The sequence below is a fragment of the Thermoascus crustaceus genome, assembly GCF_041956765.1.
Source record: "Thermoascus crustaceus strain CBS 181.67 unplaced genomic scaffold VTN00scaffold_4, whole genome shotgun sequence".
NCBI lineage: Eukaryota > Fungi > Ascomycota > Eurotiomycetes > Eurotiales > Thermoascaceae > Thermoascus > Thermoascus crustaceus.
This window is the reverse complement of record NW_027192530.1, coordinates 2,665,768-2,689,384: the sequence shown is the minus strand read 5'-3', so window position 1 is coordinate 2,689,384 and position 23,617 is coordinate 2,665,768. Positions and strand designations below refer to the sequence as shown.

The 23,617-nt window shown below is 52.2% G+C and overlaps 7 protein-coding genes across 7 annotated transcripts; 6 read left to right on the top strand and 1 right to left on the bottom strand.

Moving 5' to 3' along the window:
* Positions 1-910: 910 nt before the first annotated feature.
* Positions 911-1,501, bottom strand: VTN00DRAFT_7498 (uncharacterized protein; the record flags this gene model as incomplete). The annotated part of the gene is made up of 3 exons (XM_069434247.1): positions 911-940; positions 1,001-1,312; positions 1,379-1,501. The coding sequence occupies 3 exons, from the start codon at positions 1,499-1,501 to the stop codon at positions 911-913; spliced, it is 465 nt and encodes a 154-aa protein (XP_069287548.1).
* A 452-nt stretch (positions 1,502-1,953) lies between these two features.
* Positions 1,954-6,975, top strand: VTN00DRAFT_7497 (uncharacterized protein; the record flags this gene model as incomplete). The annotated part of the gene is made up of 1 exon (XM_069434246.1): positions 1,954-6,975. The coding sequence occupies one exon, from the start codon at positions 1,954-1,956 to the stop codon at positions 6,973-6,975; it is 5,022 nt and encodes a 1,673-aa protein (XP_069287547.1).
* A 717-nt stretch (positions 6,976-7,692) lies between these two features.
* On the top strand, positions 7,693-8,467 carry VTN00DRAFT_7496 (uncharacterized protein; the record flags this gene model as incomplete). Its single annotated transcript, XM_069434245.1, has 4 exons — positions 7,693-7,725; positions 7,779-7,857; positions 8,107-8,182; positions 8,236-8,467. 4 exons carry the CDS (start codon positions 7,693-7,695, stop codon positions 8,465-8,467), a joined length of 420 nt encoding a protein of 139 aa, XP_069287546.1.
* A 2,221-nt stretch (positions 8,468-10,688) lies between these two features.
* Positions 10,689-12,026, top strand: VTN00DRAFT_7495 (uncharacterized protein; the record flags this gene model as incomplete). Its single annotated transcript, XM_069434244.1, has 2 exons — positions 10,689-10,816; positions 10,886-12,026. 2 exons carry the CDS (start codon positions 10,689-10,691, stop codon positions 12,024-12,026), a joined length of 1,269 nt encoding a protein of 422 aa, XP_069287545.1.
* A 2,362-nt stretch (positions 12,027-14,388) lies between these two features.
* VTN00DRAFT_7494 (uncharacterized protein) lies at positions 14,389-15,514 on the top strand (the record flags this gene model as incomplete). The annotated part of the gene is made up of 2 exons (XM_069434243.1): positions 14,389-14,421; positions 14,519-15,514. 2 exons carry the CDS (start codon positions 14,389-14,391, stop codon positions 15,512-15,514), a joined length of 1,029 nt encoding a protein of 342 aa, XP_069287544.1.
* A 2,302-nt stretch (positions 15,515-17,816) lies between these two features.
* On the top strand, positions 17,817-20,006 carry VTN00DRAFT_7493 (uncharacterized protein; the record flags this gene model as incomplete). Its single annotated transcript, XM_069434242.1, has 8 exons — positions 17,817-17,876; positions 17,955-18,176; positions 18,254-18,460; positions 18,527-18,550; positions 18,693-18,844; positions 18,903-19,169; positions 19,230-19,597; positions 19,672-20,006. The coding sequence occupies 8 exons, from the start codon at positions 17,817-17,819 to the stop codon at positions 20,004-20,006; spliced, it is 1,635 nt and encodes a 544-aa protein (XP_069287543.1).
* Positions 20,007-21,716: 1,710 nt separating this feature from the next.
* Positions 21,717-22,569, top strand: VTN00DRAFT_7492 (uncharacterized protein; the record flags this gene model as incomplete). The annotated part of the gene is made up of 2 exons (XM_069434241.1): positions 21,717-21,970; positions 22,026-22,569. The coding sequence occupies 2 exons, from the start codon at positions 21,717-21,719 to the stop codon at positions 22,567-22,569; spliced, it is 798 nt and encodes a 265-aa protein (XP_069287542.1).
* Positions 22,570-23,617: the final 1,048 nt, after the last annotated feature.

Genomic DNA, 23,617 nt, shown 5'->3' with positions numbered 1-23,617 from the left:
AGGAGGGGAGGTGCGGAGTGCGGGACCATGGATCAAGGCTCGCGTGCACCGATAGCCAAGATAAGCTTGGATCGGATATTCTTCGAAGGCTCAGGTGCAATCTGACCGTGTGAAAGGCGAACAGAGACTGAGAATTGAACTTTGCGATTGTTGGTAGATAAAATGGCGGTATGCTTCGCGAAGAGGGGTGCGGCGTGATGCTCCTGAAACAATAATGGCTCCAAATAAAACTGACGTAGGGACAGAGGCGGGAAGACCAGGTAGGGCCGAGCACTAGTACTTATCGATAGATGCAAGGGGGGAATGATGAGCAGCCGACGAAGCAGTCGATCCCTGGGTGCTTTGGGAGTGCAGTGTGCACAGGGAAGAACGGTCATTACTGTTTGCACCCCCGAGATCTCAACGGTGACCTGCTCCACTTCTCGTTACTTAGCTCGGTGTCGTACGGTCAATTTTGGTTAACAGCAGCGCCCAGGCCACTAATCCCGTCCCGACTGGCCGTATTTTTGGTTACATGCATCCACTTAAACCAAAAAGAAAACATACAAAGATATCTACTGCCACCTTTTGCGTGCAAAAAGGATGGATGGGGCTTAGTAACATAAATAAATAAAAGTACGAGGTCTTTGTCAAGAGCGCATACTATGTATAGCCTGTCACATCCTTCTTTTCCGCCAATCGTAGCGTTCTCATGTTCGAAATTGGCATACACATGCCGTTCCTTGCTGGCCTATCAGAGCTAGAGCTTGACATGAACGGGGTATTAAGGAGCGCGCAAGACCTGTCAACATTATGGCCGACAATCAACTAAGAAGCGCAGACGTTTTAAAAACTTGACATAGTCAGACCATCAATTGACGCCAGCATAGAAATAACCATGGTATTTACATAGACAAAGACCCAACGCTCTTCACCAAGTGTCCTCGCCAGGCTTGCGTGCCTTGAACGAAGTGTCAGCTAATCAATACCAGATCCTGTCATGAGAATCATCTAGACTCACCCGCACAGCATTTGGCCCACCAAGTTCCTTCTCAAGTCCACCAGGGAAGGTACGCGGGACACTGGGCTTGTCCGGGTAGAACAAGCTCACGGTGCTGCAGAGGCCCAGGAAGGCTGCGACAAAGCAACCAAGATGGAGGAAGGCTTTGCCGGGCGTGGCATGGGTGTATTGCTCCGGACTGAACACTCCCAGAATATCATTGTCCTCGTGCACGGGCTCTCCAAAGTTGCGCCTCTCCTGCTTGTCCCACCAGTCGGCGTGGGGATTGCGGAGTGCGCGCTTGAGACGAGGAGGGTTCTGGTAGTTACCGTTCTGCGGTTTGGAGAAACCGAGTTAATTGGAGATGCGCAAAGCGGTTCATGTCAGGAAAGACAGTACCATGTTTGGGTCACTGATGTCCGCCTGCGCCAGGGAGCGCAGCTGCGAGAACGATGCGCGGGGGACGGCATGGCGAGCTGCCACGCGGGACAGACGCCCAGCCAGAATGCTTCGGGACAGCATCTGGAGGAACTCGGGTCAGTGTGTGCAGGGCAATGGCGGTGGTGGGAGCAGGACTGACTGTTTGACCGGTGGCAAACAAGATGCTGGATGGGGTCGAAGTGCGGAGGTTGGGGCTGTGGGTGAAGCGGACGGGGTCGACGGGGGCTAGCGTGGTTGGCCTGCGAGCCTGAGGCGCCACGGCCACGTCCGCGAGGCACGCTTACATACGACCGTGCTCCGTACTTCTCGTCACGGCAAGGGAAAAAACCACATCCTCACGCATTCACCGTTCTTAGCGCCTTTTTCCGTCGCCAGCCACGCACCAGTGCCGATAACTATGCCAAATTTCTTGTGGCGACTCTCCAGGACCAGACCTATCCATTGATGCCAGAATCGTCAGTTTTGACCGGATCCTCGCTGGGAAAGCTGGGGTCAGCTGTCAAGAAGGCCCCTGTCTTCGGTGGTAACAAGACATGCAAAACGGCAGCCTGAATGGCACTTCACAACATCATGAACGCGTGACCCCCGAACCGGAAAACAAACCTGGCGGTTCGGCGGGTCCGGAGAATTTTGCTGATTCAACGTCGACTCCCGCTGAACGAAAAGAAGATGAGGTCGCAAACAATCACGTCGAAGGGCCTCCGCCCAAGAAACGGAAACTCGCAGAATCCACATCTTCCCGACGCTCGACGCCTCGACCGCCCTCACCCCCGTGGAAGAAAGTCGCTGTGGACGGACCGACCTCCTTTTATGAAAATGGCAGACGGAAGTCCTCGAGGACGAACGCTGTGCCCCTCGAGCTGCTACCGCAGTCAGACCAGAGACGCACGCGGGCAGCTCAGAAGGAATATATGAACAAGTCGCTAGTAGGTCGCACGTCACAGGCCGCGTCCTCACCGCAGTCATCCCCTCAGGTACAGCCGGAGATCAATGGAAGAAGGTCTCTTGGTGGCAAGGCCACAACGAACGGCATCCACGCGGGGTCGCCCAAGAACGAGACGCCCAGGAAATCAACCTCGAGAGGAACCGCTGGTAGACAAAATCGCGTTTCACAATCGCCGGCAGTGAAGCCCGTGAATCCACGGACGAGGTCTCAGAGTTCCGCTGCTGCGAATGAGCGGTCTCGTCTCTCCGACACGGAAGCCGACGGTTCTAGCCCAAATGCCCGCCAACGTCGTACGTCCTTGTCGACCTCTATGTCCCCCGTTGCTTCCAAAGATATGGATGGGTACGATGACAAGGAGGGGGAGAATACGCAGAGACTTCCAAAAATACGATTCAAAGTCAAGAAGCCTTCTCTCGGCATCCAGCATCCTGGGCATGTATTAGCCCCTAGGAAATACGCCTCATTCCGGGAGTGGATGGAAAGTGGCGAAGGAGTAAAGGGGGAGGACAATGTTCTGAACGCCGAAGAGGCGCGAGAAGAGGCCCAACGAAGGCTCAGGGTACAAGCCGCTGGAGAGCCTGGAGGTCTGCTCAGCCCGGAGATATGCTCTGCCTATTTGACAGAACAGCAAGAAGAACCACAGCAGCAGTACTCGCATCAAGATCATCTTGTCGCCCATGCTCTTTACTTCAGGAAGCTCCTCGATCAGGAGCACAGGCGCCACCGAAACATGGCAAGATTGTTCGCTCAATGGTGTGCTGACGCGTGGAGGAAGCGCAATAAGCGCCCGGAGGACATTCTCAGAGAGCAAGAGGAAGAAATGCGCGCAAAGCGCAAGCAGTTGGTCAAGGATCTACAGAAACAGTTCGACCTCGTCCGAGCGGAAGTGGAGAAGATTCGTTTGGCACGCTGGGAAGAGGAGAGGAAGGCGGAAGATCAGCAAGCCTTGGATCGTGCTATAAAACAATCGACTATGCTTTTCGAGAAAAGAAGGATGGAAATTCTAGGGGAGGTCGGAAGCGACGCTGATGAGTCTAGTGAAGACGAGGAAGCTGAATCCGAAACCTCCGATTCCGAGACTGAAGACGATAGCAACATGTCGAGCACAGATTCTGAGAGTGAAGAAGACGATGGCGTCGACGATGATGAAGCTTTGACGGCTGAAGAACTGCGCCTAAAATATGCCAATCTTCCTGACACCAATGATCTGGCGGACCGGGAGTCCGTAGCTTCTAGTCGTACCTCGTCTTCGGCCCATACCGACCCATCCCAATCCCAAAATCTTTCAGAGGAGGATGGTTCTCAAATGCCTCTTGAAGAGATGCAACCGGAGCACGTTGAACTGGATGAAGTTGATCCAATGCTACTAGACGACAGTGACGAGTCAACTGACATGGATGACGACATGGGTGATAGCGATGAAGAGGAAGATGACAGCGAAGCTGATTCCGACGAAGAGAGTGATAGCGGGCCTGGGCTGCTAGGCTTCTTCTCTTCGAAGGACTACAAGGACCTCGTTAGAGATCATGATACGGCAGAAGAAGACGAAGAGGATTCGAGCAAGGAGGAAGAAGAGCTTGAAGACCAAGATGAAGTTTCTCTTGTTCCTACAGGACCTCCAGAACAGGAAATTACCCCTGAAGTCACTAATAAACCGGCTTCCCCTCAAGAAGACGCTGCTGATGCTCAGGCTGAGTCTCGCCAGAGCGGAGAAGCGTCCAGTGAGGCATCCCCAGGGACTTTTGTTACAAAGCCCTCTGAGCCTGAGTCGGTTTCCTCATACGAGGCTCCTCCGGAAAAACCAACTGAACCTGCTGAGCCTCTTGATCTTGACGAGCCAAATGAAGCTGCTGAGCCTGTTGAGCCCACTGAGACCGCTGAGCAAACTGAGGCAAATGAGTCTGCTCAGACTGCTGAACCAACCGACCCTGCTGGACCAGCTGAACAAACAGAGAAAACTGATTCTCCTGCACCACTCGGTTTAAAAACACCTATACCGCATCTATTACGTGGAACATTACGAGAATATCAACACTTCGGGTTGGATTGGCTCGCTGGTCTCTACTCGAACCACATAAACGGTATTCTTGCCGATGAGATGGGTCTAGGCAAAACCATTCAGACTATCGCCCTCCTCGCTCATCTAGCCGTGGAACATGAAGTCTGGGGACCGCATCTAGTTGTCGTTCCCACCAGTGTCATACTCAACTGGGAAATGGAGTTCAAGAAGTGGTGCCCCGGGTTCAAAATAATGACTTACTACGGGAATCAAGAAGAGCGGAAACAGAAGCGGAAGGGCTGGATGGATGATACTAGCTGGGACGTCTTGATTACTTCCTACCAGCTTGTATTACAGGATCAACAGGTACTCAAGAGGAGAAACTGGCACTATATGATCCTCGATGAAGCCCACAACATCAAGAATTTCCGTTCTCAGAGGTGGCAAGCGCTTCTCACCTTCAAGACAAGAGCCCGACTTCTGCTTACCGGCACTCCGCTTCAGAACAACCTGACAGAGCTGTGGTCGCTTCTCTTTTTCCTGATGCCCTCCGACGGTGATGAGGCGGGGATCGAGGGATTTGCGGATTTAAGGAATTTCTCCGAATGGTTCAGACGACCGGTAGAGCAGATCTTGGAGCACGGCAGGGAAACGATGGATGAAGAAGCAAAGCAAGTTGTCAACAAGCTGCACACCGTCCTGCGACCGTATATTCTCCGTCGACTCAAGGCAGATGTTGAGAAGCAGATGCCTGCCAAATACGAGCACGTGGTCTATTGCAGACTTTCAAAACGTCAGCGGTACCTCTATGACGGTTTCATGTCAAGAGCGCAAACCAAAGAAACACTGGCGTCTGGAAACTATCTGTCAATCATCAACTGTCTCATGCAACTCCGCAAAGTCTGCAACCATCCGGATCTGTTTGAAACTCGGCCCATTTCAACGTCCTTTGCGATGCCAAAGTCGGTAGCGACCGAATTCGAGATCAAGGAGCTCATCGTGCGGCGGAAGCTATTGTATGAGGAACCGCTGAGCAAGCTCGATTTGGACTTCCTCAACCTCGCTCCAATATCAAGAGAATATATGTCTCGAAGGCTTGCGGATGACAGCACAAGGATCATGGCCTACGGTCCCTTCAAAACGCTTCGCGAGCGTCAGTACAAGCGGACTAACTGGCTGATGGGGTTTGACGGTTCTTCCGTGCAGTCGACCTTGACCTCCATGGAAAATGCTGCGAGGAAAAGGAGAATGGAAGAACTCGAAAGGAGCTTATACTTCGAATCCAAGCGCCATGGTCGTCGTCCTGTCTATGGCAGCAGTCTGATCGAGTTTCTCACGGTCGATAATCCTCAAGGCGCGTTGTCAGCTTGCCCTTCACGAAAACGCTCGTACGCCGACTGGCTTTCGAGTCGATCATCCGTCCTTGCCTCTATGATTCTGTCCATCGAAGAGAGGGCCCGTGCCATGGAGGGCTACGTCCAGAGGTTTGCCTGCGTGACTCCGGCCGTGGTCGCTTCCGGCGTCACCGAGGCTGCACTCACCCCCATTCAGTCGCGGTACCTCACCGATGAACAGAGAAATCCGCCATATGATCCCTTCCACGAAGCCCAAATGCGTCTGTCGATAGCCTTCCCGGACAAGAGACTTTTGCAGTATGATTGCGGTAAACTGCAGAGGCTCGATAAACTTCTTCGGGATCTCCAAGCGGGTGGCCATCGGGCACTGATTTTCACGCAAATGACGAAGATGCTTGATATTCTGGAGCAGTTCCTTAATATCCACGGGCATCGCTATCTGCGCCTTGATGGCACAACCCGGGTGGAACAGCGACAGATGCTGACGGATCGGTTCAACAATGACAATCGCATTCTTGCATTCATTCTATCTTCCCGATCCGGAGGATTGGGCATCAACCTTACTGGCGCAGACACCGTCATCTTCTACGACCTCGACTGGAACCCCGCGATGGACAAACAGTGCCAGGATCGTTGTCACCGTATTGGTCAGACACGCGACGTCCACATCTACCGCTTCGTTTCCGAGTATACCATCGAGTCAAACATCCTGCGCAAGGCTAACCAGAAGAGGATGCTGGACGACGTCGTCATCCAAGAAGGAGAGTTCACGACGGACTACTTCACCAAGCTGGATGTTCGGGATATGATCGGTGACGATGTTCTGGAAGGACAGGACGAGGCTAGCAAGGCAATGGATAGGGTTCTGGACACCCGAGGCGCTGGTGGCGCTCGTGCTTTCGAGCAGGCCGAGGACAAGGAAGACATTGATGCGGCCAAGAATGCTCAAAAGGAGCTCGAACACGCCGACGACGGTGATTTCGAGGAGCGGAGCTACTCGCACAGCACGCCAGGACAGATGGGCCCAAGCCAGGCTGGCACGCCGATGACGACCGGCCCCGGCGAAGGTGATACCCCCGCACCTGACGGCGATGCCGATGCTGATGGCGAGCCGGAACCCGGCCACATCGACGACTACCTGCTGCGATTCATGGAGTGGAACCTGAGGGATGAGCCGCTGGTGCTCCCACCGGACAAGAACAAAAAGAAGTCGAAGAAGGGCAAGGAGCACCGTATCAAGAAGAAACTTCGTTGAACAATCAAAAGAAAAAAAACTCTTCTTCTTCTGATATCACTGGCATCATGGATGTTTATCTTTTTTTGGTTCATAGCACAGTATACTATATCAAGGCTTATGGGTTTGGGATCTGCGGTGTTATGATGGCGTCCGTTCTTGTCTTGTCTTCTAGTGGCGAGGTTACCCATTCACAAAGACTCTGTGTTAAGATATGTCACGATAAATTATTACTTCATTTTTCTCTTCTCTTCTCTTACTTTTTTTCTCTTCTATGTGTTTTTAATTTCAGTCTTTTTTCTTTCTCATGGGATGATGAATCGAGCATATCCATGTGTACAAGTAGTACGTACCCGCGCGTAGTCAAGCTATGACAAATAATACCTGTCATGACAAATGTGTTCTAGCGAGTATAACATAGAATGATCCATGTACCTTGAAGAAGCCCTGTTGACAGGTCTGGATCCGTTATTTTCGCTTTATTCCTTTATGTGTCTACCAGCCTAGCTCGAGGCCAGTGCTTATGCGTGTAAACATTGAGTAAGAACTAAGGGTGGGCGGACACTACTGCCAGCCACGGGTCTGAGTAGGAAGAACCCTGGAAGAACATGCCCGCTCCACCAATCACAATGATGACAATGACACGAACAATAATAATAACGAACACTTATAGAGAAAGTATTTCTAAAGAAAGTTGACTTGTCTTCTTTTCTATCGATGGTATGTGCACTCTGGATGATGTCGATAGTGACCGAAATAGAGCCGACGCCGGTGAGACCCGAAGCTCCCCGATAGAGAAGTGACTTGACTGAACCTGACGACAGACCTCCCCATCTACCATGACCTCACTGACAGACAGTGTGGCATTTTCCGGCGATCGCGATATGCGCCATGACACCATCAGTGAGTGATAAAATGAACAGAGAGGGGGGCCGCTGTGGTGTCATTATGTGTGTCAAAGTCAAACCTCACCCCCTCCCACTCGATCTGCACAGATCAGCGAGGGGCGCGCAAAAGGGAACCTCCAGGTTGAAAGAGAGGAACCGGCCGTTTTGGAGCGCAGCAAAGAGAAAGTCGGACCCGACAGTGTGGGCAAGCGTGTGCAAATCCGACGATCAGCTAAAAACCGACTGACACTGGGATGATTTTCAGCCTTAGCACCTTTCGCCGGGGAGACGCTATCGGCGAGGCTTGCAGGGCGATGGAGACTCTCTGGACTGGACCTACGGTCTGGGAGGGGAGATAAACCCGCCAAAGGTGACTGCTCAGATCACGCAACAGCGCGGACACGGACTCTGGGGAGTCTGGCCGGGCGCCGCTGGTGGATAATGTTGGCCCCCATGGCGGAGCCTCGCTTGAGCGCTCCAGCCAGCCATCGTCCGGCGTCTTCTCGCGCTCTACCAAAACAAGCATGTCGTCCAACCTCCTCCCTGGTCAACGCGTCGAGGTCCCCGGATCCCCGGCAGCGCTGGCTGTCAAGGCGACCCCCATTGGGGAGAGCAGGGCAAATTGACTGTGGTTGCCCGTCTGCACGGACTTCGTTGCAATGATTACAGCTCACGCTCGTCTGTCAAGTCCTTTGACCTTTCTATTACTATCTCACTCTCTCTGCCTCCAAGCGATAACGGTCGGGGATGGTCAGTTGGGAATAGTTGATGCGACAAGGCAAGGTTCCTTGTTCTAGGCACCGAGGATGACAATGAGCCACCGGCCACCAAAGTACACTTACCCAGGACGGCAGAAAGGAAAACAGACAGAAAGCGAGCTTGAGGGATTTCTAAGGCGACAGCCCCTCAGAGCGGTCGTCTGGAGTCTCGACACACTGGATGACTTAGACAGGACTCGAGGACCCGGGGAGCGCCGCTCAAGCCTTCAAGCATCCGCGCTCGGTAACTCTGGATGCTTTGCCCTAGTTTGCAGGGGCTGTCTTGAGCTTCTCCATGATCCTGTCGAATAACAGAATCCCAGGAGCTACTGCGGCGAACTGCGCAGTAGCGGCAGATGGGTCGACCTGGCTCCTACCCGCGTGCGCGATGGTCGCTCCATCGCTGGAGCATCAGTGCATATCTGACTCTGCTAGTTCGTGTCACCGTCTTTCCTATCGCCAGAGCGTCGTTGATAGAGCAAGCTCGTTGGTTTCTCTCTCCACCGTTCGCCTCCCAGATGCCCATCGGTGGCTCACTGGCACTGCTGTCTGTCGGGTTTCTGCTATCTGCTCTCCTCTCCGACAGGAAGGAGGCCTTACGTGTTTGGCTGTTCGATGACCTTTTAAGGCCTTGTTTTGACACCCGAGCAAGGCCTAGGGGCAATTAGCAGTAAAATGCTTCTGTTTCCGGTTGAGCTAAAGCTGTACTGTGCTCTGTTCAACCTGTTAAAGGTGGAAAGGCTCCAAGCTTCCCACGTTGCCCCGCCCATGGCCGCCATTTTACTACTTGATCGTCTGCAGCGGAGATCGATCAACCACAACACATCCCGTTGGGCCGCTGCTGCCGTCCACCATCCCGGGGAGTGGAATTCAGCTCAAAAGCCTCACGAGTCATTATCGGAGCCGGTATCAACAAGAGTGGCGTCCATTATCCACTATCATATGCACATCCCGTCCCGAGCAGAGGGAACAATGGATCTTGAAAGACCTAAAGCGTATAGAGTTCAACTTGCTCTCGTTCCTACGTATCAGAATAATGTCTGCAGTAGTCGCGCTCTTCCAACTAAGACTCTATGCGATCCCGCCGGACCGCCGTGCATTCTGGGTTCCCAATTCGCCTGAACTCGTCGTCTTCCCTCTCCCCAAGTAGAATGTCAGACAGAGGCCAAGCGCCCGGGACCGGTTAGTCCTTGGACGACGGTGGTGATGGATCACTCAGGCGCCAGGCGCTCGCTGGGTCCGATGCGGGATGGCGGCACATGGGTACGGAGATAGTATGGCAAACAACAATCCACACTGCCATGCGTCCGATCGGATCGACGAGCTACCGCCCCGTCACTGGCATCGCGTAGCCTACGAGGTCGTCGGGGAATCAAGGCCGGAAGGGTAAGGTCTCATGTCGATGACGAAAGCCGCTCTCGCTCTCTCTGTCTGTCTCTGTCTCTGACTCCCTCTGTGGATCGCCAAGGTGATCTCGAGAAGGCTTGCTGCAACTGTCGGTACATTCGAGGGCCCTGCAGAACTTGCGCAGCATCATCATGGACTTCCCCGTTGTGACGTTGGGAGGGAAGCTTGCATCCAGCTTGGGGGATCTGTATGATTCCGCTGCCAAACCAGCGTCGCCTATCCACGGACGGCAATCGGGCCCAGGATAATGGACCAAAAGGCCCCAGGCCCCTGCTGACTCGCCAGAACCCCTCAGACGATCCTGGGATACGTGGCTTCTGACCAGAGCCGTCCCTTGCACTGTTTGCACCGTCTCAGACGGCGCTGGCCACTAATTCGCAAGCTAGCATGCGCTCTAAGGAGCACTGTGCCAATTGCCTGCCTCACCGTGCCTCGCGTGTGTCTGGCTGCGCGCGAGTCCCGGACCGGGGCCCGATTAACCTTGACTTTGATGCTCGTTCACCTGCTGTCAGCCACATTCGCGGCCGAAGGAGTCCGCGCTGAGGAGACGGTCCAAGACCATGGACCGGCACGAGGCTGCATACATGGAGTACATATACTGAATCCCGACTCTCCAGCCAGCCGGCACACGTCTGCAATCTCTCCTCATCCCAGTCGAGAGGCCTCCCGCACGTCGTGAGCAATGAAAAACTCAATCCCGTCCGATGTGTGGGAGAAGAAGAGGGCGTTGATTTCGAAGCTGTACAAAGATGAAGAATGGCCTCTCAAGCAGGTCATCAAGAAGATCCGGACGCCGGACTTCAACCCAACGTGAGCAATCCCTACGCAAGGCAGCCCGAGAGAGAGAGAGAGCTCCAGACTAATTCAATTGCCTGTCAGTGAGACCCAGCTGCGCAGTAGACTGAAGAAATGGCGTGTCACCAAACCCTCCCGGCAGACCAGGAGGAAGCCCCAGGATGCCCAGCAGAAAACTGCTGATAAGGAGATGTCGAGGTCACCGGTGGAAACTAAGGCGCCTGCTCTCCCAACGCCCCAGCCAGCGCCAGCGCAGCCGCCACAACAAAAGGAGCTGCCTTCTTCAAGTCATGGATGGTACAGTCCGAACGGTTGGTATGCGGGACAGCAGGGCATGGTCCAACAGCCCAAGCAAGAGCATCCGCTATCCAATGCGATGTCCTTCGATGGGCAGAACGTCAGGAATGACTGGGTCTCCCCGAGAGTTCAGCAGCAACCATTGCCAGTGAGCCATCATGGCGACGCCAGTCAACTGCGCAACAGCACATCTGCCATGCAGCAGTATCCGACTGTACAGACTACCCTTCCCAACCCGAACCTTTACGCTACACCCAATCCCGTCACTACTGCCAATAACAACAACATTCCGATCAACACAACGCCGATAATGCCACCCGCGTATACAACCCCTCCGTACTCTGTTTCCTCAGAGACGGGTCTACCGAGCCCTCCGACTACATCTCCTCCATCGACAACGACAACAGTCCAGTGGCCTACCGGCGCCGATCATATCGACGTCGATGTGAACGCCGGGCCAATGACCGAGTGGTTCAGCACGCTCGAGACTGTAAACCAGCCTCAGAGCCTACCATATTATGCCACTAACGCCACGAATCCTTCAATGATCGGCTATCCGCAACAGATGCAGTCGCTGCCGCGACAAGAAATGATGTATCCTCAACCGCAGCCTTTCTGCGGGGCGATCCAAGCGAACATGGCGGCGTTGTTCCCTGAAGTCAAGCCGTGGAAACGTGCGATTGCGGTCCACTATGACCCGCAAGCGGCTGGCGGTCACGCCCGAGTCGACCGACAAGGGAGACAGCGCAAGCCCTTGGCCGAGAAGAAGCGAAAGGATGCGATCCCAACGACAAGCGCTGCGATGATGCTCTCGCCGCCGCAGCCGCAGACGCAGTTCCTTCCTCACGAGCAGCATCGAATGATAGCCGCGAACGGCTTCCCCTATCAAGAACCCCTGGTGCAGAAACCGCCGGGCAGTGGGCAGTAGTGGGCTGCATGTGCGCGTTGCGTATGTGGGTGGCATTGAAATGCAAACTGACGGATCGCGTTCCCGTATTCAAGATCCCGTTCTGTTCTGCATTCTGTCGCTGGTGACCCTCGTTCGAGGCGATAGCTGCTGTTCTCACGGGCGCCTGCCGTCAGTGCTGTTGATTTTGTCACTTGAGATGCTCGAGAAACATCACGACCAGCATGTCCCACCATCTTCTTGACTGAACGTGAACGAGTACATAATGGTATTGCTTTTTTTTGGCGGAGTTTGGTTTTTGGGGCGGTTATCGGTTATCGGAGTGGCTGGTTTACCACTTCCTCACTCTCGATCGTTGTTCCACGACTTTGTCCTCTGCGTGGGCGCTTTTCTTGTCTGTCTCGATATACCCACATACAATGTCTTCTTCCTCTGCGGGCACCAACTTAACTGACCCCGAGAACATCTTCCACAATTCTCTCCTCTCCCCCTTGCACATTTTGACCTTCTCGCTCCCGCAAGGAGCTGCGTGGCCACTGTGTGCTATTATTCCCTGGAAGGCCCGGGAGGCAGAGCCTGCTTTGTGAATATCTTGGAAATCGTTACGGAACAAAGGACACAAAAACGGACTGATAGGATAGGCATCGGCGTAGAGGTTGTTGTATTTCCATGTTTTCTACTGGATGGGCACAACTGGAGGTCTTTTGTGTTGTTATGTGTGTATTCTGGTGCGGTCGAATTTCGCTTTCTATTTTACGGGATGGGTAGGTCATACTATATACATATTGGCTACATAACATTAAATGGCTCATGTATGGGAACAGAACCTGATTTGAATTGTTCAATATTTCCATCTTCTCTCTTCTCCCATCCTCTCTACCCCCCCTCTATCCCCCTCTTTTCCCTTCCCCCCCATTTCCCCCCTCCCTCACCCCAGTCCCTTTAGCCTCGTCTCCGTAGCCGTTGGGAAACACGACACAGTGATCAGCAACGCATCTGACGCACCGATCCGAAAAGGCCCAGTGCGTCGGTCGGATGCCTGCGCCAAAGGTTTTGCCGCCGGCCAGGCCAGCGGCCAGCCCAACCCCCAACAGGCGCGGTCAAACACAGGGCGACTCGGACCAGTGATGATGATTTTAAACTTTGCAACGGTTTGTACGGAGTTACTAAGGTACACGGTCGGATAAGGAGTAAGTTCCCAGGTTGGGTTTGAATTCAACCCTTCCCCTCTCCCCCCTGGACACACACTCTCGCCCTACCTACCTACCCTCTAGCACCATCATCCGTCCCCTTGGAAGAAGAAGATCTACAGCATGCAATTTCCGTGATTTTCCCGGTAGTACGGAGGAGTTTAGTTAGGTAGAGACTGTGGCTTAAATTCCAAATTAAATGAAATGACTACTGGGACTGGGAGACTTCGGAGATACTATATCTATCTAACTACCTATCTATCTAGGTTCAGTTTCACTTTCCAACTCTTACCTTACTCCCCGAGTTTACCAACTTGCTTATCTCCAATCTAGTTACCTAACCTTCCTACCCCGTAACTACTATAATAGTAGTAGTAGGTAGGAAATAATAAACTCGTGAAGTTCAAACTTAGTTTCAACCCCCCCCCCGACTCCCAACCGCCGTATGTTAACCGTTAACATAACGGTCGCCTTGCACTGCACTGCAACTGCAACTGCGTTAATTAAGATTAAATGTAATTAATTGCCTTGAACGACCGTCCCCAACCCATGGTAGGTTAGGTAACTCGGCCAAGATCCCTGTCTAGAGTACCTAGGTACCTATTATACTAGCCGCTATGCTATGCTACGAAAGAGTCGACCCAACATGATGGTGTCATGCGGAGTTGACCGACCGGACACGTGATGCGACGATCGACCTGCGTGTTTACTTACGGCTTGACTAAACGGGGTATCCCGTGACGAGGTCCTGCCTGGGCTTGGCTTCGGACGGACTTAAGCCGAGCCGAGGCTTCTCTTTCTCCGCTGATTGACGCGGGGAGAGAGCTAGACCTGGGGGTTGGTGACCATCAATTTTGTGTCTTGGTTCTAATTTCTGCAAGGCCGTTTTTTTTTACCCCTTTTTCCTTTGTGGTCTGTTCGCCATCTGGATCTGGATCTGATCTGATCTGTGATCTTTGCCGGGTATTTGTTGTTTGGATCTCTGTCTGTTCTGTCTAGCTTGTTGATATTAATAACCTCGGATCGATACCAGTAGTCTACCGGACACAGGGGTGTACTTCATTGGTTGTTTCATTTGTCTCTTCTCTTTTCGTATGTTTCTTTTTTTTAGATTGCCAGTGATCTACTGTCACTGCTGTTGACTGAGTATTGTTGATCTCTGCTGGCAGAGTTTTCTCTCTACTCAAGACAAGATGCGGGCGATTCAAGTTAGTCAATATGTCAAGGTATGACCTTTCTTTCTCTCCTTGTACTTTTTTCCTGGAGATATATCTACTCCGCCATTGCCCTCTCAGATAGATAACTAACGACTGGTGACTGCAGAGCCCATTGGATCTCACCGTCACAACCCTCCCAACCCCCTCCCCCTCTCCAGACAAATACCTGATCGAGATCCACTCCGCGGGGACCAACTTCTTCGACCTGCTCCAGATCCAGGGCAAGTACCAGCACCAGCCTCCCCTGCCCTGGATCGCGGGGATGGAATTCGCCGGCACGATCCTGGCCACACCTACCTCCGTCTCCAACCCGCGATTCAAGACCGGTGACCGCGTCTTCGGCGCAACGCAGGGCGCCTACGCCACGCACGTCCTCGCCCCGGAGTCCTCGCTCCTCCCCGTCCCCGACGGATGGAGCTTCGAGGACGCAGCGGGCCTCTTCGTCACGGCGCCCACGTCCTACGGCGGACTCGTCCACCGCGCCAACGTGCGCGAGGGGGACTGGGTCCTCGTCCACGCGGCCGCGGGCGGGGTGGGTCTCGCAGCGGTGCAGATCGCAAAGGCGAAGGGCGCGACGGTCATCGCCACCGCGGGGACGGAGCGGAAGAGGCGGATCGCGCGGGAGTTCGGCGCGGATTATGTCGTCGACTACCGGGACAGGAGCTGGTCGGAGCAGGTCAAGAGGCTCTGCGCGGAGAACCGCTCCGGGAACGGCAGAGCGGGAGTGGACATCGTCTACGACCCCGTCGGGATGATCGAGTCGAGTCTGAAGTGCGTCACGTGGAACGCGCGCTTACTCGTCATCGGCTTCGCCGCGGGGAAGATCGAGAAGGTCGCGCTGAACCGGGTGCTGCTGAAGAATGTCAGCCTGGTCGGGCTGCACTGGGGACAGTATGCGAATTTCGAGCCCGAGACGGTTGGCGTCGTGTGGAGGGGGATCTTTGAGCTCGTGGCGCAGGGCAAGTTCCGCGGGACGGCGTTCAAGGATGAGAGCTTCGTCGGGTTGGAGAGCGTGCCGAGGGCGCTGCGTGCGCTGGGAGGGAGGGAGACTTGGGGGAAGGTTGTTGTCAAGATCGTAAATGACAAGGCGAGCAAGCTGTAGGTTTACTGATTCCGCTGTGTTGCGTGTTTTGGTTGGATTTGGGATATACTGGATGTATAGACTACGCTTGAGGGTCGGAGTACGAGTAATGACGCTAGAAGCCCCTCTGGAGAACATATATAAGACTGTACAATGAACAGGCTATTCACGAGATGTATTAGAAGAAACTCACTCCATATGCATGCATCCAGATCTACCTCATATCTTAACCTATCTAGTAAAGAAATGTAGGTGCTCAAGGAGTCATGCTCTCGTAGGGAAAAAGACACGCCTTTCCCCCATAGAGAAGAAAAGGCGTGAGCGAAAACATGAACTATGATGGCCCCGTTCTTTTTAAGAACTTGCTCTTGCAATTCTCGCTCCTAGCAGTGACTGCATCGATCGATTACCCGGAGTCCAGCTCCAGCCAACACAGACACAAGACGTGAGATTGCGTCGGCTGTCCTTGTCCTTTAAAGAAAAAGGATTGAAGGGTCCGTGGGATATACCTCGTTTAGAGAGGTTGGGACAGCTGGATTGGGGAATTGCATGTTGGACTAGGTACCTAGGTATATGTGCCTAGGGAGGGACATGAGGAATTGAGAGATCGGGGAAGAACCTATGCGGTGTCGATTTTTATTGTTGTCACTTGAGAAAGAAGTATTGGGCGGGTTAGTTGGTTGGTAGTGCTAGGAGTCAATCACTCGACGAGGTTCTTCCCAGAGAGCAACAGCATCTTGCTTTTCCTTTTCTTTCACTGTCGATGGCGTACTATAATACTGTACGCGGTGCGGAATTCAGATAGGATAGATTTGGTCTTTGCAACACCTGTGATCTATCCATCTGGCCCGTTGCGCAACATGCTCCGGGGAGGTACTCCAAGATAGGTCACAATCCTCTCGACATGGATCCCGAACGCAACGCATTAGGCATGAGATGACGTTCATAACCGTCCTTGCGAACGAGTATATAGTGATATACACATCCCATGGGTCCATAGACCTTGAACCGAACCGATGCAAGCCTGTCTCCCATCAAGAGGGTGGATGTGCTCTCTCTCTTTCTAGGCAAAAAATCACAAACACATCAAGATCACACCAGGATCCACGCAATTCGAGAGGGAAGTAAAAAACGGCCTCGTCGCGCTGCTCATCAGTGCTGCAGGACAGGACAGGCAGAGAGATCGGACAAAGTTCAAAGTTCACTAGCAGTACTGCGGTCTGACGGTATTATCTTGCTTCGTGAGTTGCGGACATCATGAGCGAACGGATGAATAGTTGAATATTAGTGAGTAAAGATTTTTTCGTCAAACCATCCCGTGTGATGAGTGTACGTAGACTCGGTCTGCTGCAAGAAACTGGTCATTTATCGTTGGTGGTTGGTGGTTTGGTTTGGAGTGAAGAAAAAAAATTCGCTCGGAATGGATGGGTCGGGAGCGTCCGAGCGTGCGACTTGGCGGCGGGCGCGTGGGGTTAGCTTTGGCTGCGTACCGGGCAGTTTGTTCGCTTTCCAATATACGGAGTACGGCACTCAGTGCCAGAGTTCGAAAGGGTAAGAAGGGATGTATTTTATCTATATTTTTATGCTTAGCTTTTTTAGGTCTTTCGGGTGAAAAAGGTTTTGTTTTGAGGTAATAGATTGAAAGCATGGTAATTACTACATTAAATATAATTTATCATCGCGATAGTTTTAATTCGTCTTCTGGTTCTTAGGCAGCTGGAAATTTCTCTTGCTTGCATGTTTCAATTTTCTATTCTTGGATTTTTTATTCGCCAATTCAGCACTAAACCCATCTTCTGTACCTTTTGATCCCAAGGGTCGTTCCACGATTCCATGGGTAGTAATGGTAGATCAACCCAGATAGATGATCGACCAAAGCACTCACACAGCGCATCGAAATGCTTCTTTTCTTCTTATGAAGCTTAAAACGAAACTTAATACAGCCTATCGAAGCCTTCAAAAGGGTAGCCGATTGAAAACTTGTTCCAGGGCTCGCCCGGTCGCTGAAGCACACGCTCCTACGTCATCCCACCGTAACGTCCGTGGTCAACCCACGCGGTCCCTTCTGAGGACGTCCATCTCGTCCATGGATATATGCAGGACGGATGCGCTGACTCTTTTTCCCAATTGTCTGTCTGAAGAGCCGGGAAGAATATCTGATGGTCCATGAGTCGGGATTGCTGATGAGTTAGGTATGTTACATCATAGTATAGACTTATACATTCATGGAGAGGTTGGTAAGACAGTTTAATATCTGATAATCGATTCGGTAGATCATCGTATGCTTCGAGCAATCAGGCATTTCCGGACTTTCGCAGCAGCAATGTCTCAATTCACCCATCTCCCTCGCGCAGCGAAAGGGCCCGTTGAATGTGCGTATGAGGTGAGATAAATACTGGCATAGAGTCCCCGTATAAGCGATAATTGAATTGAATTGGTCTTTGCTGAATATATCTCCCAGGGCGCTGAACTTCTGCACAATTCCTACTTCAATAAAGGATCCGCATTCCCCAACAACGAGCGCCAGGAGTTCAAGCTGCACGGCCTCTTGCCCCCGAACGTCCAAACGCTGGATGAGCAAGTCGCGAGGGCCTACCAGCAGTATAGTAGTCGACCCAATAACCTCGCGAAGAACACGTTCATGGCTGGGTTGAAGATGCAGAATGAGGTATTGTACTATAAGGTATATCCCCTACTTCCCGAATCTTCACTCTTCAACGGGAGCATGGGCTACAGGAATTGCTGACATTCTCTGCCCAGCTCACGCAAACACATCTCAAGGAGATGTTCAGCGTGATATACACGCCGACAGAGGGCGATGCGATCCAGAATTATTCCAGGATCTTCAGACGGCCGGAGGGCTGCTTCTTGAATATCAACGATCGGGACAGAATCGAGGAGAGTCTCTCGCAGTTCGATGATCGCGCTGAAGATGTTGACTACATCGTCGTAACTGACGGGGAAGAGGTACAGCAGCCCTGCGTCGAGTTTCTTCCCATATTATTTTGCAAAATATAGCTGACATGATATCAGATCTTGGGCATTGGGGACCAAGGAGTAGGCTCAATTCTAATTTCAGTCGCAAAGCTTGTTCTCACGACACTGTGCGCGGGAATCCATCCTTCGAGACAGCTTCCTGTGGTCCTAGACTGCGGCACGGATGTAAATCCCCATACTGACTGTCATTCGCAAGATACAGGCTGAAGTGAAGTCACAGAACAAAAGGCTACTGGACGATGAATTATACCTAGGGCTCCGACGTCCTCGAGTCAGAGGAAAAGAATATGACAGCTTTGTCGACAAATTTGTGGAGACCGCGCGGAAGAGATTCCCAAGAGCATATATCCATTTGTTTGTCTCTTATCATCCCATTCGCTCTGCAGATAAAGGCAATCTAACCGCAGTTCAGTGAAGACTTTGGCTTGCATAATGCCCGGAGGCTTTTGGACAAATACCGTTCACATATGCCCTGCTTCAATGACGATATCCAGGGAACTGGATGTGTAACCTTGGCCGCCATTATAGCAGCTCTGCACGTCAGCAAGATCGACATCACGGAGATACGGGTGGTGCTTTTCGGCTCTGGATCTGCTGGGACAGGCATCGCGGATCAAGTCACCGGTGCAATAGCCACAGAGACACCTAAGACAAAAGAGGAAGCAGCGAAGCAGATTTGGTTTGCATTTATTTGACCTGCATCTTCAAAAGAGAGACACTCGCTAACTCTGCTTTATAGGTGCATCGACAAACCAGGGTTGCTCCTGAAATCACACGGTGACAAGTTGACTCCGGCGCAGATCCCCTTTGCGCGAGATGACGCGGAGTGGCCAGACAAGGGGCAGCTAGATCTGCTCTCGGTAGTTAGAAAGGTAAAGCCGCATATCTTGATCGGGACGTCCACGAAGCCCAAGGCTTTCACGGAGGAGGTTGTTAAGGAGATGGCCAAACACGTTGACCATCCTATCATTTTCCCACTGAGCAATCCTACCCGGCTGCACGAAGCTCAACCCAAGGATATCAATGATTGGACAGAAGGCAGAGCCTTGATAGCAACCGGAAGCCCGTTCCCTCCGGTAGAATATAACGGCGTCAAGTATGAAATCGGTGAGTGCCCCGGAAAGGCAGTAGATCAGGCTTCCTGTAAAGGCCTAATGCTAATAATAAAACCGGCCGTATAGCGGAATGCAACAATTCCACCTGCTTTCCTGGTATTGGGTTGGGTGCCGTTCTGTCTCGAGCACGCCTTCTGTCGGACAAGATGCTCGTCGCAGCGGTCAAGGCGCTGGCTGCGCAGTCGCCCGCGCTCAAGGATCCCAATCAGCCTCTACTACCGGATGTCATCCATGTGCGGGAAATTAGCCTCCACATCGCTAAGGCGGTCATCAAGTGCGCCGTGCAAGAGGGGCTGGTGCAGGAAGAGGGAATCCCAACCGGAGACAGCGACCTGGAAGAGTGGATTCGGGTGCAGATGTGGGAACCAGAGTATCGACCGCTGGTGAGAAGGAAACGGTAATAAGTCCGACCTCCGTGTCTTTCAGGTTGTAGTTAAGTTAGTGCTTACCTGAGGCAGATTCCTTCCGGAGTTGTCTTTGTAATGGTATCACCGGTGTTTCTTGAAAAGAACATCAAAACAATTAGCATAGACTGCACTACGTAATCTTGTTAGTAAGCCACAACTGTACTGCATCCGACTTTCGTATGAAGTTCATCCTATATTAAAGATTCGGACTATCCACAAGGCTGGTTGCGGCGCAGCATGAGCACAGCCACTCCATGTGGAGTGACCAGTTTGAGTATAAGACAAAGAAAACCATGATAAGCGGGAAAAAGCGTAGATGAGCCATAGAGCTAACTAGACAAAGGAAGGATGAAAGGCCTGATCATTTCCACGGAGAGGCTTGTCAGATGCCTGACGGGTATGCTCCATACGCCATTGTCATTGATCCATGTTCATGTTTGTGTACGAAATATATGCATATTTTGGGGAGAACATTAACGGAATGAAAGAGGTGGATGTACAACAGTACAATGAAATAACAGGCAAAATAGGGCTAGTTCTCTAGGCAAAACACACAAGGCAGATGTTGTAGTATGCACTGTACCTGGCAGGACCTTAATGACGTTGCATTGCAGAATACATAAACTAATTTCCTTCTAGAAGTGGGGTTGGAATCTGCCAGCAGTACTACTATACCTGGTACAGTAATGGCATGCTCATCCCGTCCATGGATGGATGCCATATCCCAGGTATGTCTCTGTACGGAGCACAGGCAAACGGATCACGCTGGGGCGCCTTGCTCCAACCAATGGAGAATACGATCTCGTAACGGACAGGCAGACAGAGGCTTTTCCAGGCCTAACCATGGAAGCGAAAGGACGATAAGCAGGTCACTCAAAGAAGACTCAATGGCTGATTTTTCCAGTCCAGGGCAGAAATCGCATGCAGCGGGGCGCCTAGCGGCTGCCACGTTCTCTGCCACGTTTGTCCCTGTGATACTGGAAGCGCCTCATTGAAACAACACAACTCCGGCAGATAACAACGGATATGAGGTTTAGAAGAATCACAAAAATCAGGGCCTCAAGAGACCTTTTCTAGGGCGCCCGCAGTGCTCAGGTTCCCGACAGCACGGGAGGAAGGAATGAGCTTCTTGGCTGCTCCGCCTCACCGAACCCGTGCCACTATTTGACTTCATCCGCCCGGAAATGGACGTTTCTTTCTTACTAACAAACAATCTTAATCAGACAGAGATTTAAAGAGGGTCAAGGGCCCAAAGGCCGACAAGTGGCGGAGATCGGGCCGACTGCTGTTCGCAGGATGAACCAAGAGTGATGACTGCTTGCAGGATCTTCACTAGCCGATCCATGGTCTTTTATTTAAGGAGACAAAAGAACTTCAAAAAGAGGCCCCTTCCCGCCTCGGCGTTTCTAGACCTGGCTTTCAACAGCAGCGCCCTTGATCCTTGATAATTGGCTTCAGCCTTCTGTTTTCTCTTCTTTACAGACACACGTTTGCGTTTTCTTTCTTGCGTGTTCTTATATTTTTTGCTCTGCTGTTCTTGCTGGCCAAGCTACACATAACGCTAGAATCGCTCGATTCCGGTTTTTAGGAGTCGCCACTCGAGTTGACCCTGCGGTTGCGGTTTCCGACGCATCTCTCTTATCCATCAGACACGACAGTATCATTTTGCGCACGCGCGGCGATCTATATATAATTTGTTCAACCATGAAGTTTACCTTTGCTACCACACTCCTGCTTCTCTTCTCTGCCGTCGCGTCGCACCCGGCCTCGCAGTCCGGGTCCGATCTTGCACAGCGGGATGCGGCGGCTGTCCCCGTTCCGGTCAATGCTCCAGAACTACAGGATCTGGAAAAGCGGAGAGGTGGAGGCGGACGAGGCGGAGGGAGCAGCGGGGGCGGAGGAGGTGGACGGAGCGGTGGAGGCGGACGTAGTGGATCATCTGGATCGTCAAGATCGAGGTAAATGCTTGATTTCCATGACTGGTAATCGACAGAACTAATGCCTGGGATCTAGCAATATTGGAGGAACAACGCGCTCTGGTTCAGGCGCACCGCGCTCCTTCGGCGGCGGCGCATACTACTCTGGTGGTGCCAGAGCCCCGTATACCGCCGGCGCGCGCTCACCGACGGGCTTGACACCTTTCCTGCTGCCTATCGCTGCCTTGGCAATCTTCCCAGGCCTTTGGCTCTACGGGGCCTACGCCTACCCCTACACCCACCCATACTACTACACCAACCCGACAACTAACGAAAATGAATCGTTGCCTATTGTCTGCCTGTGTCAGGAGTACTCCGTCTGCGGATGCGATGACAACAACAACAGCACGTACCTGAACTCGATCCTGAATGGTAGCGAGCCCACGAACTCTAGTCTCGTGAGGGTTGTCGAAGTCAACGGCACAAAGACCATCTACATCAACGGTACTCTCCCGAATGGGACAACTGCCCCAGACCCCTCCGCTCCGACGTCCGCGGCAGGACCGGCTGTCACCATCTTAAACCTTAGCGGATATTGGTCCATGGTGGCTCTTGTGGTGGCTGCAGTCTGGTTTCTGTGATTGTCACTGCCTCGTGCAGACGGGAAGTAGGAACTCCTGCGCCGTTTAGGGCGTTGTCATTTGCTTCTAGCTCTTCGCTTCGTTGCACATTTTTATGCGTTTTGTCCATACGTTTAAAATCCGGCTTTGTTTCAAGGGTCAGTCGCCTGGGTGTAAACCTCACTCAGCTTTCTGTTTAGTTGGAAGAAGAGCAACGCTACGTATTCATACCCACGCTTTGAACTGTACTTTTACTATGATACGCAAAGGAAAGAAATACGAAACACGCAGTATGACGACTAGGAAACCTGAAGTCAAATTGATACGTGCAATGGACACTCGCTGGTGCAACTTGTGTCTCGGAGCGCGAACCCCAGTCTGTCTTTGACGGCTGCAGGCGAAGTTGCGGGGTTTTATAGTTGTTGAAATGCGACAATTATTATCTATACTTTCTATCTATTTATCTATCTGCTAGTTATCTTCTTCTGTGCATACTACTACAGTCATCCTGGAAGCTTTAGTGCATTATCAGCATGGAAACAACCGTTGGTCTTGGCTGTCTGACTACGACATGACGGTCGCGATCGCAGGGACTCTGCCTCACCGTATCTGGGCGCCTTCGCATTGCGGCATCAGAAGAATCCTAACATCCTTTGACAGAAAATGACGATAATAATGTCTCATCGAATCTGTCTTGCCTGTGCAGCTGGTCCAGCTCTTCAAAACCGACGCGCCGAGTCGGAAATGCCGAGGTTGTTCTTTCTTTTCCAGTGGAAATTGCTTCCCCACTCTCTCTGGCCCCTTAACCACAGTAAGTGCGATCTGAGAATGCCCGACGTCCGCAGACCGCTGGTTTCTGATTCTCCTTTAAATACTGATTTCTGGAACTAGTTTTGCTCTATACATATGATTGACATGGTGCTGAGAAAAACCTTAGCAGTGCTTGATCGGCGCTGCGGAGCTCGGATCTTATCTGCAAGTGTGCAGCATCGTCGGTGACGGTCTGTCGTTCTCGCTGCTAATGCTTCTTGTTCTCCGCCGAGTGAGGCCGTGCGTTGCGCGTTGATCA